This window comes from Hylobates moloch, unplaced genomic scaffold (genome assembly GCF_009828535.3).
Source record: "Hylobates moloch isolate HMO894 unplaced genomic scaffold, HMol_V3 SCAFFOLD_23, whole genome shotgun sequence".
NCBI classification, from domain to species: domain Eukaryota; kingdom Metazoa; phylum Chordata; class Mammalia; order Primates; family Hylobatidae; genus Hylobates; species Hylobates moloch.
The window spans coordinates 15,278,026-15,293,560 of NW_026652298.1; the positions used below are offsets into that span (position 1 = coordinate 15,278,026).

The window sequence follows — 15,535 nt, forward strand, 5'->3', positions numbered from 1 at the left end:
TGCCTCAGCCTCTGCGAGTAGCTGGGACTACAGGCGCCCGCCACAACGCCAGGCTATTTTTTTATTTTTAGTAGAGACAGAGTTTCACCGTGGTCTCGATCTCCTGACCTCGTGATCCGCCCGCCTCGGCCTCTCAAAGTGCTGGGATTACAGGCGTGAGCCACTGCACCCAGCCAGATTTGAAGGAATACTTTTAATAATGAACTAGCCCTCTGTGATTCATTTTCTGAAAAATTTTACAAGTTTTTATGATTTTTTAATTTTATGTTTTTGTTTTTATTTTGATGTGGTCAACAGTCTTTAGAAGTAACTGAAAAAGATTTTTAAAAAAATTATAGTGTTTACTCTCATTAGACTATATTTAATAAATATTCAGTTTCATTTTTTTAACTTTTCTGTGGCTTAATTTTTGTCTATTTATATTTAAAGTGAATTTTTTAGTTAAATTTTATTTTTCCAGATAGCTAACCATGTCTTTGCACCTGATAATGAATAATCCTTTTGCTAATTGATTTTTTTAACTTCTAATCCTTTAATTGATTTTTTTTTTTTTTTTTTTTCAAGAGGTTGTTTTTTAAAATCTCTCTCCCAGCTATTTTTTTTTTTTTTTAATGAGACGGAGTCTTGCTCTGTTGCCCAGGCTGGAGTACAGGTGCCGCAATCTCGGCTCACTGCAACCTCCGCCTCCTGGGTTCATGCCATTCTCCTGCCTCAGCCTGCAGAGTAACTGGGACTACAGGCGCCCGCCACCACGCCTGGCTAATTTTTTGTATTTTTAGTAGAGATGGGGTTTCACCATGTTAGCCAAGATAGTCTCAATCTCCTGACCTCATGATCCGCCTGCCTTGGCCTCCCAAAGTGCTGGGATTACAGGCGTGAGCCACCATGCCTGGCCACTCCCAGCTATTTCTTTATATAAGTATATCCTATCTTTTTTTTGAAAAACTAATATATCGGTATGGTCTTACATTAATAAGCCAATTAGTTGATTACAGACTTAAATATGTTATAATATGTAGTAAATTCAGTTCTTCCTCTTCTTTTTCTCTGTTAATTTCCTTAGCTTATTTTCATGTATTTGTTTCTCTAGATAAACTTTAGACACATTCTCTCATGTTCCAAAAATAAATCTTACTTTTGGTTGGAATTATATAAACCTATATGTTTTCTGACATTTTTGTAATTTCTACACAGAATTAATATTACTTAAAGAAACACTTGGCCAGGCGTGGTGGCTCATGCCTGTAATCCCAGCACTTTGGGAGGCCAAGGTAGGCAGATCACTCAAAGTCAGGAGTTAGGGACCAGCCTGGCCAACATGGTAAAACCCCATCTCTACTAAAAATACAAAAAAAAAAAAAAAAAATAACCAGGCATTGTGGTGCATTCTTGTAATCCCAACTACTCCGGAGGCTGAGGCAGGAGAATCGCTTGAACCTGGGAGGCGGAGGTTGCAGTGAGCCCAGACCGCGCCACTACACTCCAGCCTGGGTGACAGAGTAAGGCTGTCTCAAAAAAACAAAAAAAAACAAAAAAAACACTTACTGAGTTTCCAATGTTAATATTTTGTTGATATTGTTCACGGCGAAGTCACTTAGAATTTTTTTTTTAAAGCCTTATGCTTTAAAAATTTTTAATTTTTTTTAAAGCCTTATGCTCCTAATATTCTTTAAGCTTTAAAAATTATATTTTCCAGTTTTTCTATAATGAATGTATATTGCATTTACATTTAATTTTTATAATTCATAGGTTGTAAATAAATGGTTCTTATATAAAATTCTTTTTGTAACATTACAATTCTTAATAAATCACTGATGTGTGATATAGGAAGTATGTAGTATTATGTTTAGGAAGTATTTAGGTTATATTTTATGTTAGTATAAAATGGACGAATATCATACACTAGACTTGAGAATATTAACCCTAAGCAGTATTAATGTTTTGTTTTCTTTTACTTTTTTACTTCACAGTGATGCGGCTGACTAAGCCTACTTTATTCACCAATATCCCGGTAACATGTGAAGAGAAAGACTTACCTGGTATGGCACATGCTTTTCTCTGTTTGCACCTGGGGAAAAGTTGAAACCTGAATTGCCTGCATTACCCTGGACTAAGCCTAGCCCTGTGAATTTTATGCTAACCATTTGCTGGATTCTTTGTTGCCTATTTTTGTATCATGTGAAAGGTGGCCATCTGAGTAACAGGCCTTACTTATGCTCTACAAGCCCAAATTATGTTGATATCTTATGGTAATATGAGACTTACAGTTTAAGATACATTCATATTCATAATACTATTAAAATTGCCTTCATCCTCAAATGTTGCATCAATGTATGTATTAGCATTCCCTTTTTTTTTAGAATTATTGGGGCTTTCTCTAGTATATTTTCTATCTCATGATGTACATTTTTCTTTGTTTCTAAAGTTTCCATTCCCTGTGAGATCAGAATTTTTTTGACATGTTTTGTTGTATTAAAATCTAGAAGTTAGACTTTTTCAATATCATCTTTGTCAAGAGGTTGTTTTTTAAAATCTCTCTCCCAGCTATTTCTTTATATAAGTAAAAGTTACTTAAAAGGTAGATGTTAGAATTTTATGTTTTTCTCTTCATTCAGGAGATCTCTTTAACCAGCTGATGAGAGATGATCCTTCAACTGTTAATGGTGCAGAAGTTTTAATGTTGGGAGAAATGCTGACTTTACCACAAAATTTTGGGTAAGAATGACATATTCACATAAGAAACCTTGTAAAGCCATTACAAGTTATGTTTTCAAAAAAGAACCATGGGATGGGGAAATGCTCATGATACATTTCTTTTTTTTTTTTTCTTTTTCTGAGATGGAGTCTCGCTCTATTGCCCAGGCTGGAGTACAGTGGTGCCATCTTGGCTCAGTGCAACCTCCACCTCCTGGGTTCAAGCAGTTCTCCTGCCTCAGCCTCCCGAGTAGCTGGGATTACAGGCGTGCGCACTGCCCTGGCTAATTTTTGAGTTTTTATTAGAGACGGTATTTCGCTATGTTAGCCAGGCTGACCTTGCACTCCTGACGTCAGGTGATCCACCTGCCTCAGCCTCCGAAAGTGCTTGGATTACAGGCGTGAGCCACCGCGCCTAGGACATGATACATTTGAGGGGCAAAAATATTATTAAAAAGTCATACTATGTGATTATGGTTTTCTGTTATTAAAAAAAAGATATATACCAAAATAAAATGTTAATAGTGGTTCCTAGCATAATAGAATTTTAACTTTCTTCTTTAGATCTTACTATATTTTTTAATGGCCACATAGTCTTTTAACTACTAATGTAAATGTCTTTTTCAGAAGCCACTCTTTGTTTTTTGCATCATAGTCCTCTCCCAAAATGAGTTATCAGACTTGTCAGCTAATTAGGAACTCTAAATTTATTTCTTCTGTTATTCTTAGCTGTGTTGTTATTCTAGATTAATAATAAGGTAGAAGCCCCTGGTTCCACTCTGTTTGCAACAGACAGAATTTGAGACAAAAAGAAATTTTACAGATTGTTCTTATAGTTTTACAGAATGTGGTCATTGACTAGCCTCTTGAAAAACTGGGAAATATATTCATGTAAAAAGTATAAAACTATGTAAAATAAAACCACTGGTGATTTTTATTCAAGTAACTTAGGAAATAAAATAAATTGGTAAAAATACCCCAATATCAGTAACTTAGATCTCTTCTAGATTCAGGGAATAAGTTATTTCAAGAATGGAAACTTGGCTTTCTCTAACCTATTCAGATACAAATCCTAAGACTTTAGCATAGATCTAATTTCAATGAGTCTTATCTCTAGTGAGGGTGGCATTTTGTACAGTAGTCAAAGGCCAAGATATATCGTGTTTTATAGATAACATCCATATTTTGAATTGCACTAGGTAATGAATGAGTGGCCTAGTGTGAACAAAGGAATGTTGAAGCACTATTTCACAAGATTTCTATCCTTCGGTAAATGTTTCTCCGTTTGAAGTTCTTAGTGATTCTCAAACAGATTATTTAATGTAAAACCTGATGGGCACGGTGGCTCACGCCTGTAATCCCAGCACTTTGAGAGACCGAGGTGGGCGTATCATGAGATCAGGAGATCGAGACCATCATGGCTAACATGGTGAAACCCCGTCTCTACTAAAAATACAAAAAATTAGCTACGCGTGGTGGTGGGCGCCTGTGGTCTCAGCTACTCGAGAGGCTGAGGCAGGAGTATGGGGTGAACATGGAAGACGGAGTTTGCAGTGAGCCTAGATCATGCCACTGCACTCCAGCCCGGGTGACAGAGTGAGACTCTGTCTCAAAAAAAAAAAAAAAGAAAAAAAACCTGAATGGATTTCTGCCTAAATACTTATTTTATTTTACAGGAATATATTTTTGGGAGAGACCTTTTCCAGTTATATCAGCGTTCATAATGATAGCAATCAAGTTGTAAAAGACATATTGGTAAAAGTAAGTAACATTCTTACTTGGGATGTATTTTAGTCTTTAACAAAGGTTTTTTTTTTTTTAGGCCGGGCGTGGTGGCTCATGCCTGTAATCCCAGCACTTTAGGAGGCTGAGGCAGGTGGATCACCTGAGGTCAGGAGTTCGAGACCATCCTGCCCAACATGGTGAAACACCATCTCTACTAAAAATACAAAAATTAACCAGGAGTGGTGGCATGTGCCTGTAATCCCAGCTACCTAGGAAGCTGAGGCAGGAGAATCACTTGAACCTGGGAGGCTGAGGTTGCAGTGAGCCAAGACTGTGCCACTGCACTCCAGGCTGCCTGGGTGACAGAGTAATACTCCATGCCCCCAAAAATAAAAATAAATAAAACCATCAGATCTCATGAGACTTATTCACTGTCATGAGAACAGCACAGGAAAGACCCACTCCCGTGATTCAGTTATCTCCCACCAGGCCCCTCCCACAACACATGGGAATTACGGCAGCTACAAGATGAGATTTGGGTGGGGACACAGAGTCAAACCTATCAGTAGCCATACAATAGAGCATCTTGAAAACCAGGCTAAGGTTTTATTTAACCTTCTTTGAAAAATTATTTTTTAAAACGGAAAAAAAAATTAAGAGAAAAAAAAAAAACAGGCCTGGCACAGTGGCTCATACCCGGAATCCCGACACTTTAGGAGGCTGTGGCAGAAGGATTGCTTGAGGCCAGGAGTTCAAGACCAGCCTGGGAAACATAACGAGACCCCCATGTCTACAAACAATTGAAAAAGTAGTTGAGCATGCTGGCACACACCTGTAGTCCCAGCTACTCATGAAGCTGAAACTGGAGGATTGTTTAAGCCCAGGAGTTTGAGGCTGCATTGAGTTTTGCCTGGGCACTCCAGCATGGGCTACAGAACAAGATCTGTCTCTGAAAAAAATTAAATAAAAAACAGCAGGCAGTTGGCTTTTGAGCACTCTTTGTGTTAGAAAGACTGATATGAGCACATTGTATGGGATGCTTTGTAGAAAATGGAACAGTTAGAAGACCTTTGAAGTAGTGTAGAAATTAAAAGATAGAATATGCTAACTCCACTAACAACCTGAAATTTCTTCAAAAGAAAAAGAGCAAAAAGAAGGTAAGAATTCACAGTATGTGGGGGAGAAGTTGTTGTAAAACCTGTCTTAGAGTGATGAGTTCAGGTAATTGGAGTATTGCCAAAAAGGACCTCTAATCAGAATGAGTTTGAAAATGATCATAGAGTTTTAAAGTTAACAAGGACGTTAGAGAGCAAATAGACCCAACTTCCAGAAACTGGATGCAAATTTGTGCATACATGTACATATGTTTGTCATATATGGATGGGGTCTCTGCCTTTCATTAAATTAGGGGTTGACAAACTACAGCCTAAAGACCAAATTTGGTCCATTGTCTGTTTTTGTAAGGCTTTTGAACTAAGAATGGTTTTCACATTTTCAAATTATTGAAAAGAATATTTTGTGACGTGAAAATTACATGAAATTGAAATTTCAGGCCAGGTGTGGTGGCTCCTGCCTATAATCCCAGTGCTTTGGGAGCCAAGGCAGGAAGATTGCTTCAGGCTACGAGTTTGAGACCAGCCTACACAACATAGCAAGGCACCGCCTCTACAAACAAACAAAAAAGAAATTCAAATGTCAGTGTCCATAAATAAAGTTTTATTGACACACAGCCATACTCATTTGTTTATGTATTATCTGTGGCTGATTTCCAGCTACCACAGCAGAGTTGTATAGTTGAAGCAGAGATTGTATGGCCTCTAAAATCTAAAATATTTGCTAATGACTTCAGAGAAAAAGCTTGCCAACCTCTGCATTCAATTGTGAAAAGATCTGATTTTCAAAAGTTTGAGAACATATACTTTTGTCTTTCTATGTTGTAAATATTGAATTTCTTGGCAATTCAGTAAATACTGGCAATTCAGTAAATTCAGTAAATATTGAATTTATTTTTATAAGATAGATTAATAAAATAGCAAAGGCATATACTTTAAGATGTCAGTAGTATAAAGATCAAAGAATACAGTGGTATGCATGTTCTAAAACATGATTTTATATTCATGCCTTTATTCACTTTTATAATAACAATAATTATAAGCAGTGCAGTACTCACCAGGGGTCTTCTTAGGCTCAACTAGACATTCAGACTCATGATATATAATAATACTATTTTTCTTTTTCCTTCTTTTTTTTTTTTTTTTGAGATAGGATCTAGCTTTGTCACCCAGGCTGGAGTGCAGTAGCATGATCATAGCTCACTGTAACCTCAAACTGATGGGCTCAAGGGATCCTACTGCCTTAGCCTCCTGAGTAGCTGGGACTGCAGGGGTGTGACACTATCCCTGTCTAATTTTTTAATATTTTTTAGAGACAAGGTCTCGCTGTTTTGCTCAAGCAGGTCTTGAACTCCTGAACTCAAGCGAGCCTCCCGCCTCAGCCTCCCAAAGTGTTGGGATTACACATGTGAGCCACCGTACCTGGCCAGATAAGCCAATTGTGACATCAGAATCACTTAAGAGGATATAGGTCATGAAGCATAGCATAATATTGACCTATATTTGTGTGAGTGTTGTCTTTTGATCAGGTTTTAGGTGTCAGTATTATGGTTGCTTAATAAAAGATTTCAGATGTTTTTCCAGTATTTTCAGTGCTTTGGAACAATATGTGCATCAGGCTAGACTTAGTGTCTCATGGATGTAATCCAGCACTTTGGAAGACCAAGACAGGAGGAGCCCTTGAATCCAGGGGGATCCCCAGGACTCGCCTGGGGAATATAATGATCGACGTCTCTACAAAAAAGAAATTTAAAAATTCTCTGGCCATGGTGGCGCATACTTGTAGTCCTAGCTACTTGGGAGGCTGAGGCAGGAGGATTGCTTGAACTCATGAATTCGAGGCTGCAGTGAGCTATAATTGTGCCACTGCATTCTAGCCTGGATGACAGGGCAATACCCTGAGGGAAAAAAAAAAAAGACAAAACAAATACAGAGAACTGTGGATCATTTAGATTACCTATTATTTGAACGATTTATAGAATTCCCTGCAAAATCATACGAGCTAGTTCTTTTCTTTTTTAAAATGGGGAAGCTCCCTGATAACATTTTTTTCTTTTTTTTTTTTTTTCCTATGGATACTAGTATGTTTAAGCAGTTTATCTCTAAGGGTGTCAATTTTGTTAAGCTGTTTTTTTCTAGGAAATAATCCATTTCATTTCGTGTAGATTTTCACATTTATCTGCATAGAGGTCTGTAAAGTAGGCTCTTAAAATTTTCTTCTGTTGGCCGGGTGCAGTGGCTCACGCCTGTAATCCCAGCACTTTGGGAGGCCGAGGCAGGTGGATCACCTGAGGTCAGGAGTTTGAGACCAGTCTGGCCAACATGGTGAAACCTCATCTCTACTAAAAATACAAAAATTAGCTGGGCGTGCTGGCAGGTGCCTGTAATCCCAGCTACTCAGGAGGTTGAGGCAGGAGAATCGCTTGAACTCAGGAGGCGGAGGTTGCGGTGAGCTGAGATTGTGCCACTGCACTCCAGACTGGGCAACAGTGTGAGACTCCATCTAAAAAAAAAAAAATTTCTTGTATTGCAACATTTTCCCCTGGTCATTTTTTCCTTGATTAAGTTAGCTAGCTCTTGGTTTGTGTATTTTAACTTAAAAAAAAAATCCAAGACTTAAAAAATTATATCCCATATGTTTCTATTCTCTTTAATTTGTGCTTTTATTTCTTTTATTATGCTTCTGTTTATTTATTATTTTTCTACCATTTTTAGCTAGGAATTTTATTCTTTTATTTTGATTCTTTGATTTATATTGATAAAAGTTAATTTTCCTCTGATTCACTGCTTTTTATATCCTGAAGATTCAAATGCATAGCATTTTTATTCTCATTACTTTTGATTTTAAGAGGTGAGGTTTCACTCTGTTGCCCAGGTTGGTGCGATCATAGCTCACTGTAGCCTCCACCTCCAGGGTTCAAGCAATCCTCCCATCTTAGCCTTGTGAATTGCTGTAACTGCAGTTGCTTACCACCACACCTGGCTAATTATTTTTTATTTTTTGGAGACAGCATCTCGCTCTGTTGCCCAATGTAGTGAGACCAAATTAAAAAATAGATTAAAAATTAAAAATTGATGGTGGAAGGAAGAGCTGATGCCTGTACTGTACAATGGTAAAGAGGTAGTAGCATTGTTGAACAACCCAAACACCGTATCTTACATTAAGACAATATAATAAATGTGAAAATACTTTGCAGAATTGCCCAAATTAAAACTTTTTTATATTTTTATCATTACTTTTTAAAGAATTCTGTAATTTCATTTGTAATTCACCTTCTACCCAAGGGTTGTTTAGTGGAAAAGCTTTTTAGGGGGAAAGGCTTATTTTTTTTCTATTTTGTTGTTAATAATTTATAGTTTTATTACATTCCAGTCAGTGTTGTTCTTGTAATATTTCAGCTTATGGAACTTACTGATGATGTCTTATGACCCCATACTGATTTTTTATGAATTTTCCATGTGTACTTGAGAAGAATGTGTATGCTTTATTATTGGCTATAAAGCTGAGATACATATATATATTCATAAGAGCTATTTTATCAATTGTGTTGTTTAGGGCTAGATTCTATATCTTTATTTATTGTCAACTTCATCTGTCTTATACTAAGAGTGGCATGTTTGTCTCATATTACTAGTGTATTTCTATATATATATATTCTAAAATCTCATATGTTTTGCTTTATAAAGACTGCTGTTTCGGCCGGATGCGGTGGCTTGTGCCTGTAATCCCAGCACTTTGGGAGCCCAAGGGGGCAGATCACTTGAGGCCAGAAGTTTGAGACCAGCCTGGCCAACATGGTGAAACCCCGTTTCTGCTAAAAATACAAAATTTAGCCAAGCTTAGTGGCGCTTGCCTGTAATCCCAGCTACTGGGGAGGCTGAGGCAGGACAATCACTTGAACCTGGGAGGTAGAGGTTGCAGTGAGCCAAGATAGTGCCACTGCACGCCAACCTGGGTGACAGAGCGAGACTCCGTCTCCAAAAAAAAAAAAATGTTTAAGAATTTTTAGGGCTGGGCGCAGTGGCTCATGCCTGTAATCTCGGCACTTTGAGAGGCCAAGGCGGGCAGATCACCTGAGGCCAGGAGTTCAAGACCAACCTGGCCAACATGGTGAAACCCCGTCTCTACTAAAAATACAAAAAATTAGCTGAACGTGGTGATGGGCGGCTGTAATCCCAGCTACTCAGGAGGCTGAGGCAGGAGAATCGCTTGAACCTGGTAGGCAGAGTTTGCAGTCAGCCGAGATCATGCCATTGCACTCCAGCCTGGGCAACAAGAGTGAAACTCTGTCTCAAAAAAAAAAAAAAAAAAAAAGAATTTTGAATCTCAGCTTTATTACTTATGAATTATATAACCTTGGGAAAGTTGTTGCTTTTCTGTGCCTTGGTATCATTGTCTGTGAAATGGGGATAATACTAATACCTACTTCAGGATATGGGGATTAAATGAATAATATGCTTAGAAAACAGGGCCTTGCACATAATAGGTACCAAATAAATGTGAGCTACTATTGTTTTATAACTGAGTATAACAAAAGACACAGAACTAATAAATATCCCATTTCAAAGTGTCTAACATGAGATCATTGGGTTAGAATTAACTGCAAAACTGTTTTTTAAAAGAAACAAAAACTTAAAAGAATCCTAACTCTCATGTAAAAACCTCCACTAATTCCCGTGACCTAATGTGATCTTTGCTTTCCCTCAATTTTTTTTTTTGCCTTGGAAGTTTTATCATAAATTCATCCATTCATTATTCAACAAATATTGATTAATTGTCTACTATGTGCCAGGCACCATGCTATAGTGGTGAGCAAGAGAAGATGAGGTTCCTGCCTCCATAGTCTTTTCTGGTAGGGGAGACAGAAAGAAACAGGTAAACAAAATCATAAATAAGGTAGTTATAGATTGTGATAAATGTTACAAAGGAAGCAAAAGTTGAATGTGATAGAAAGTAATTGAGATAAGGGAGAGGGTAGTTTTAAGACAGAGTGATAAATGTTCAAAAAGAGAAAAAAGAAATATAATGGAGCATCATCAGGTGGAGGCAAAGTGCTACTTTAGACGAGGTAGTGCTTTCTTAGTTGGTGGCTTTAATGTCATTTTCTAGTTCTCTTATAAACTAATTGGTCTCTGACATCTAATTTTGTTTTGGATGATTACTTATCTTACTTTAGTGTTATATACTAGCACATACATACATGTGTATTTGTTTCAGTGAAGTCCATCTGAATATATATTTAAAAACCATGTGTTCATACTGATGCCTCAAATTCCAGTCCAACACCAAAGGCTTCATTGTAGCTTCCCCCCTTTCCTTATTTGTACCTTTTTTTTTCTCTGAAGGTAAGAAACCTGTCTCTTGTTATCCACAATGTATTATTTTGTTTTGTCCTAGTATACACATAAAATAGTGAAAAAACACGTGTCGTAGCTAGAGTACATTTGTGTACCATTCTTTTTGTCTTTAGCCATAGATTACAGTTAAGATTTTGTTTTCCAAACTTACTTAGGTTAGTTCCACTTTTACCCTTCCCTCTGCTATAGCCCAACTGTATTCTTCATTTGTAATACAGTTAGGTTCATTTGTTACTATTTGTATTCCATTTTGAATTCTCCCTAATTCCTGCTTGATTTTATTTATTTATTTTTTTGGTTGGGGGGTGGTGTGCCATTGCCATGGTTCTAAGCATCAGAGCTATACAGAAAGGTTTACACAGAATAGTGTTGCTCCCCCTTTCATCCTTCTTTCCTAATTCTTATTCCCCTATTCTTTCCACTCATAGCCATGCACACCCTTTAGGTAACCAGTCTCATTTGAACTTTTTTTTTTTTTTTTTTTTAACTTTCTTTCAAGGCTGATCTTCAGACAAGTTCTCAGCGTTTAAATCTTTCAGCCTCCAATGCTGCAGTGGCTGAACTTAAACCAGATTGTTGTATTGATGATGTCATACATCATGAAGTCAAAGAAATTGGAACACACATGTAAGGATTAATTTTATTAGTTCTCAAAGGTTTTTACTTATATATGGCTTTGTTTGAAATTTTTGCTTTCTTTTCATTCACCATGAAGCGTAGGAACCTACTTCAAAAGGAATTTTATGTTCTGTGTTTGCATGTTTACCAGAAATAAAGTTTAAACCAAATGTTTGTTTTGTAGGGAGAAAATCCAATTTATCATGATTTATCTCTAGTTTTATTTTTTTACATCTACAATCTCTAAAAAATGAAAAGCTGTGCAAAATGTTTAAAACCCAGGTAGCACTCTAAAAGTAAATTTATTGTGTTTTGAAATGCTAGTAACTGATGTTCATAGTGTTTATTTTTAAATTCAGTTTTTCAGTTTTGTATTTAACCAGGTATATACACTCTGTCCTGAGAACTCAGAAATGTAGGACCAAAATAAGGCACACTGTGAAAAAAAATCAAATTCTGTATTCCTGCCCTGTGTATGTATTTGAATGTGAATGCTCTATTTTTCTTTCAGTCTGAGAGGCAATATGAAAATTTTAGCCATCTGAAGTAACTTTAGACTTCTTCATCTCCTTTAGAAATCCTGCATCCAGTCAGTTCACAAAATCCTATTAATTCTCCTGAATATCTTTCATTTATCTCTTCTTCATCTCTACTATACCACTTTTGCTTCTCTTTGTGCCCATTGAAGTATATAATATTAACTGTTATTTAATCAGTTAATTTTGGTGACAAGCTCTGTTGTAGGGACTTTTTCATGTATATTCTTTGGGCTTTGGAGTCAGACTTCCCAGAATTCAAATTTCAGCTTCATCATTTGTTAAGTGATCTTGTATAAGTCACTTAATTCTTCAGTGATCTCCCATTGTCCTTAGGAAATTCTGACTTTGCAAATGTTTTACAAAGCTCTCTGCAACCTAATTCTTACCAACCACAGTAGTTCTTACCATCACCACCCATCCCTCCCTCTCCACCCTGCAGTCATTATTTGACTTCTTTTATCTCCAGACTCCATGGATTGAAATGCATTCTTCCCTTACAAAGGAATACCTATGGCATTTTATTTAGTTTACTTCTACTTCTCTTTCATATCTCAGATTCAGCACTACTTCCTCAAGAAGTTTTCCTAACCTCCTAGACTAGATTAAATCCCACTTTTTGTATCTTCTATAGTACCCACCATTTATTATTTTTTAAAATGTTTCGTACTTATTGAGTGCCTGCCTTTCCCATTAAAGTAGGAGATGCATGAAGTCTGCTGTAGTCCAAGGATTTAGCAGAGAACAGAAGACAGTATTTATTGAAATGGTAATAAATGTGTAAAATCTCCATTTTACAGAAAATGAGACTTGTACAGTTAAGCAGCTAGTTTAGAAGACATAGAACTCAAATCCAAACCTAGTTTTAGATCCTCTACCTTGCTATACTATTCTTACTGTGAGCACTTAGAAGGCATGTATTGTGCTTTGGTCAGTCCTCTTCCTAGCCCCTGCCTTACTTAGTCAGTACTAGGCAGCACAAGTATAAAGGAGAAATTAAATTACCTGCTAATGTTACCACCCCATGTAACCAACCACTGTTAAAATATTAATATATTTCTTTCCAGTCTTTTTGAATACATATATAAAATGGTATAAATAATTTAATATTTTACAAAATTTTGGCCATATTGCTCATAGTTTCATTTTTTTAAATACACTGTGAACATTTTCACACACAATAGACAGTATTTTTTGAAAACACAGTTTTTGAGCTGGGTGTGGTGGCTCATGCCTGTAATCCCTAATCATTTGGGAGGCTAAGGTGGGCAGATCGCTTGAGCTCAGGAGCTCAAGACCAGCCTGGGAAACATGATGAAATCCCATCTTTACAAAAAATACAAAAATTAGCCAGACGTGGTGGAGCATGCCTGTAGTCTCAGCTAGTCAGGAGACTGAGGTGGGAGGATCGCTTGAGCCCAGGAGGTCAAGGGTTCAGTGATCCATGATCACGCCACTGCTCTCCAGCCTGGGTGACACAGTGGGACCCTGCCTCAAAAAAAAAAAACTTTTTTTTACATGACTCCATCTAACACAATTGTACAGTGTTTTTTGTTTACTGTAATGTTGGATGTTTATTTTCATTTTTTCACTGTTAAAAGTAACACAGAGATGAACACCTTAATGTTTCCTTATGTGGAATATTTGAAGTGGTTTTACTATGAGAACACATAAGCATTTTTAAGGCTTTTTCACCTAAAGATTGTTTTCTAAATTTCTTCCAACCACTAGCAGGGTAGAAAGACAGTTTCTCTAAACCCCCACCAACTCTGATATCACTTACAAAGAATTTTTTTCAAATCTTGATAAACAGAAAAATATTACCTCATTATTTTAACGTGTCTCTCTGACTACTTGTGAGGCTGAACATTTTCACATTTTTGTTAGCCAGTTATGGTACTGTGATTTAACTGTGTATTCCTTTTTTCATGTTTTGAGTTATCTGTTGGTATTTTGCTTATTAACTTATGGGAACCCTTTGTCATATTAAGTATTAAAATGTAACCACTTTCTCGTATTGTTACAAGTATTTTATCCTAGTTTGTTTCTGCTTTGTAATTGTTATAGTGTTTTTGATTCAACTTAAAATTTTTTACATAACAGTATTTCTCATTGCATTTATGTTAAGAAATCTATCTGGATTTTTTTTTTTGAGATGGAGTCTCACTCTGTCGCCCAGACTGGAGTACAGTGGTGCAATCTCAGCTCACTGCAAGCTCTGCCTCCCGGATTCACGCCATTCTCCAGCCTCAGACTCCCAACTAGCTGGGACTACAGGTGCCCGCCACCATGCCCGGCTAATTTTTTGTATTTTTTTAGTAGAGACGGGGTTTCATCATGTTAGCCAGGACGGTCTCGATCTCCTGACCTCATAATCCGCCCGCCCCGGCCTCCCAAGGTGTTGGGATTACAGGCGTGAGCCACCGCACCTGGCCTTTTTTTTTTTTTTTGAGATGGAGTTTTGCTCTTGTTGCTCAGGCTGGAGTGCAGTGGCGCAATCTCAGCTCACCACAACCTCCACCTCCTGGGTTCAAGCGATTCTCCTGCCTCAGCCTCCTGAGTAGCTGGGATTACAGGCACCCGCCACCACGCCTGGCTAATTTTTGTAATTTTAGTAGAGACAGGGTTTCACCATGTTTGCCAGGCTGCTCTCGAACTCCTGACCTCAAGTGATCTGCCCGTGACCTCCCAAAGTGCTGGGATTACAGGCATGAACCACTGTGCCCAGCTGGAATTTTTTTAATCCATATTTTTTTCTAGTTTATATGAACTTGTTTTATATACTCAAATATTTGATTATTCTGAGAATTATTTTGGAATATATTTCACCTTTCAGATGAAGTCAGGAAGTTTCTGATTTTGTGCTCCAAAAATGTTATATCTCATTTTACTAATCAGAGCTTTCTTGTTCATGTAATTATGTCCATATCTATTCTTTTTCCCCTGCTCTAATCTCACACATCCACACCATAGATATAAGTGTTTTCCAAGTTTCTTAGTAGAATTGAGGTGTGTTTGATTTACTATTAAAATTAAAAATGATTCAGAATCATGAAGACATCTTTCTGTTTCAGCTTGGTATGTGCTGTGAGTTATACAACTCAGGCTGGAGAAAAAATGTATTTTAGAAAATTCTTCAAATTTCAGGTATTGAATATGACAATGGTAAATAGTTTTTATATGCCTTTTTCTTCCTGGTAGTATACAGTTATTCCTGTTTATCTGCAGGGAAAACAAGTTCCAAATAAAGCAAATAGCTCAATATTTTTGAATTTGTCATATGACTAGCAGTCTAAACTCAGACTAAATTAAGGTGAATAAAAGCAGAGGAATTATCATTGCCAATATGTTTTTGTAATGAAACTTTTTTTTTTTTTTTTAAATTATACTTTAGGGTTTTAGGGTACATGTGCACAATGTGCAGGTTTGTTACATATGTATCCATGTGCCATGTTGATTTCCTGCACCCATTAACTCGTCATTTAGCATTAG

General features: G+C 37.0%; 1 protein-coding gene across 6 annotated transcripts in view; it reads left to right on the top strand.

Annotated features, from left to right (window-relative positions):
- The window catches only part of TRAPPC13 (trafficking protein particle complex subunit 13), a 38,994-nt gene that overhangs the window by 8,404 nt on the left and 15,055 nt on the right, over positions 1-15,535 (top strand). For all 6 annotated transcript variants that reach the window (XM_032145164.2, XM_032145165.2, XM_032145166.2 and 3 more), the window contains exons 2-6: positions 1,971-2,039; positions 2,616-2,715; positions 4,371-4,455; positions 11,389-11,516; positions 15,118-15,190. In XM_032145164.2, the coding sequence (XP_032001055.1) occupies positions 1,971-2,039; positions 2,616-2,715; positions 4,371-4,455; positions 11,389-11,516; positions 15,118-15,190 (455 nt within the window). The remainder of the gene's footprint in view (positions 1-1,970; positions 2,040-2,615; positions 2,716-4,370; positions 4,456-11,388; positions 11,517-15,117; positions 15,191-15,535) is intronic.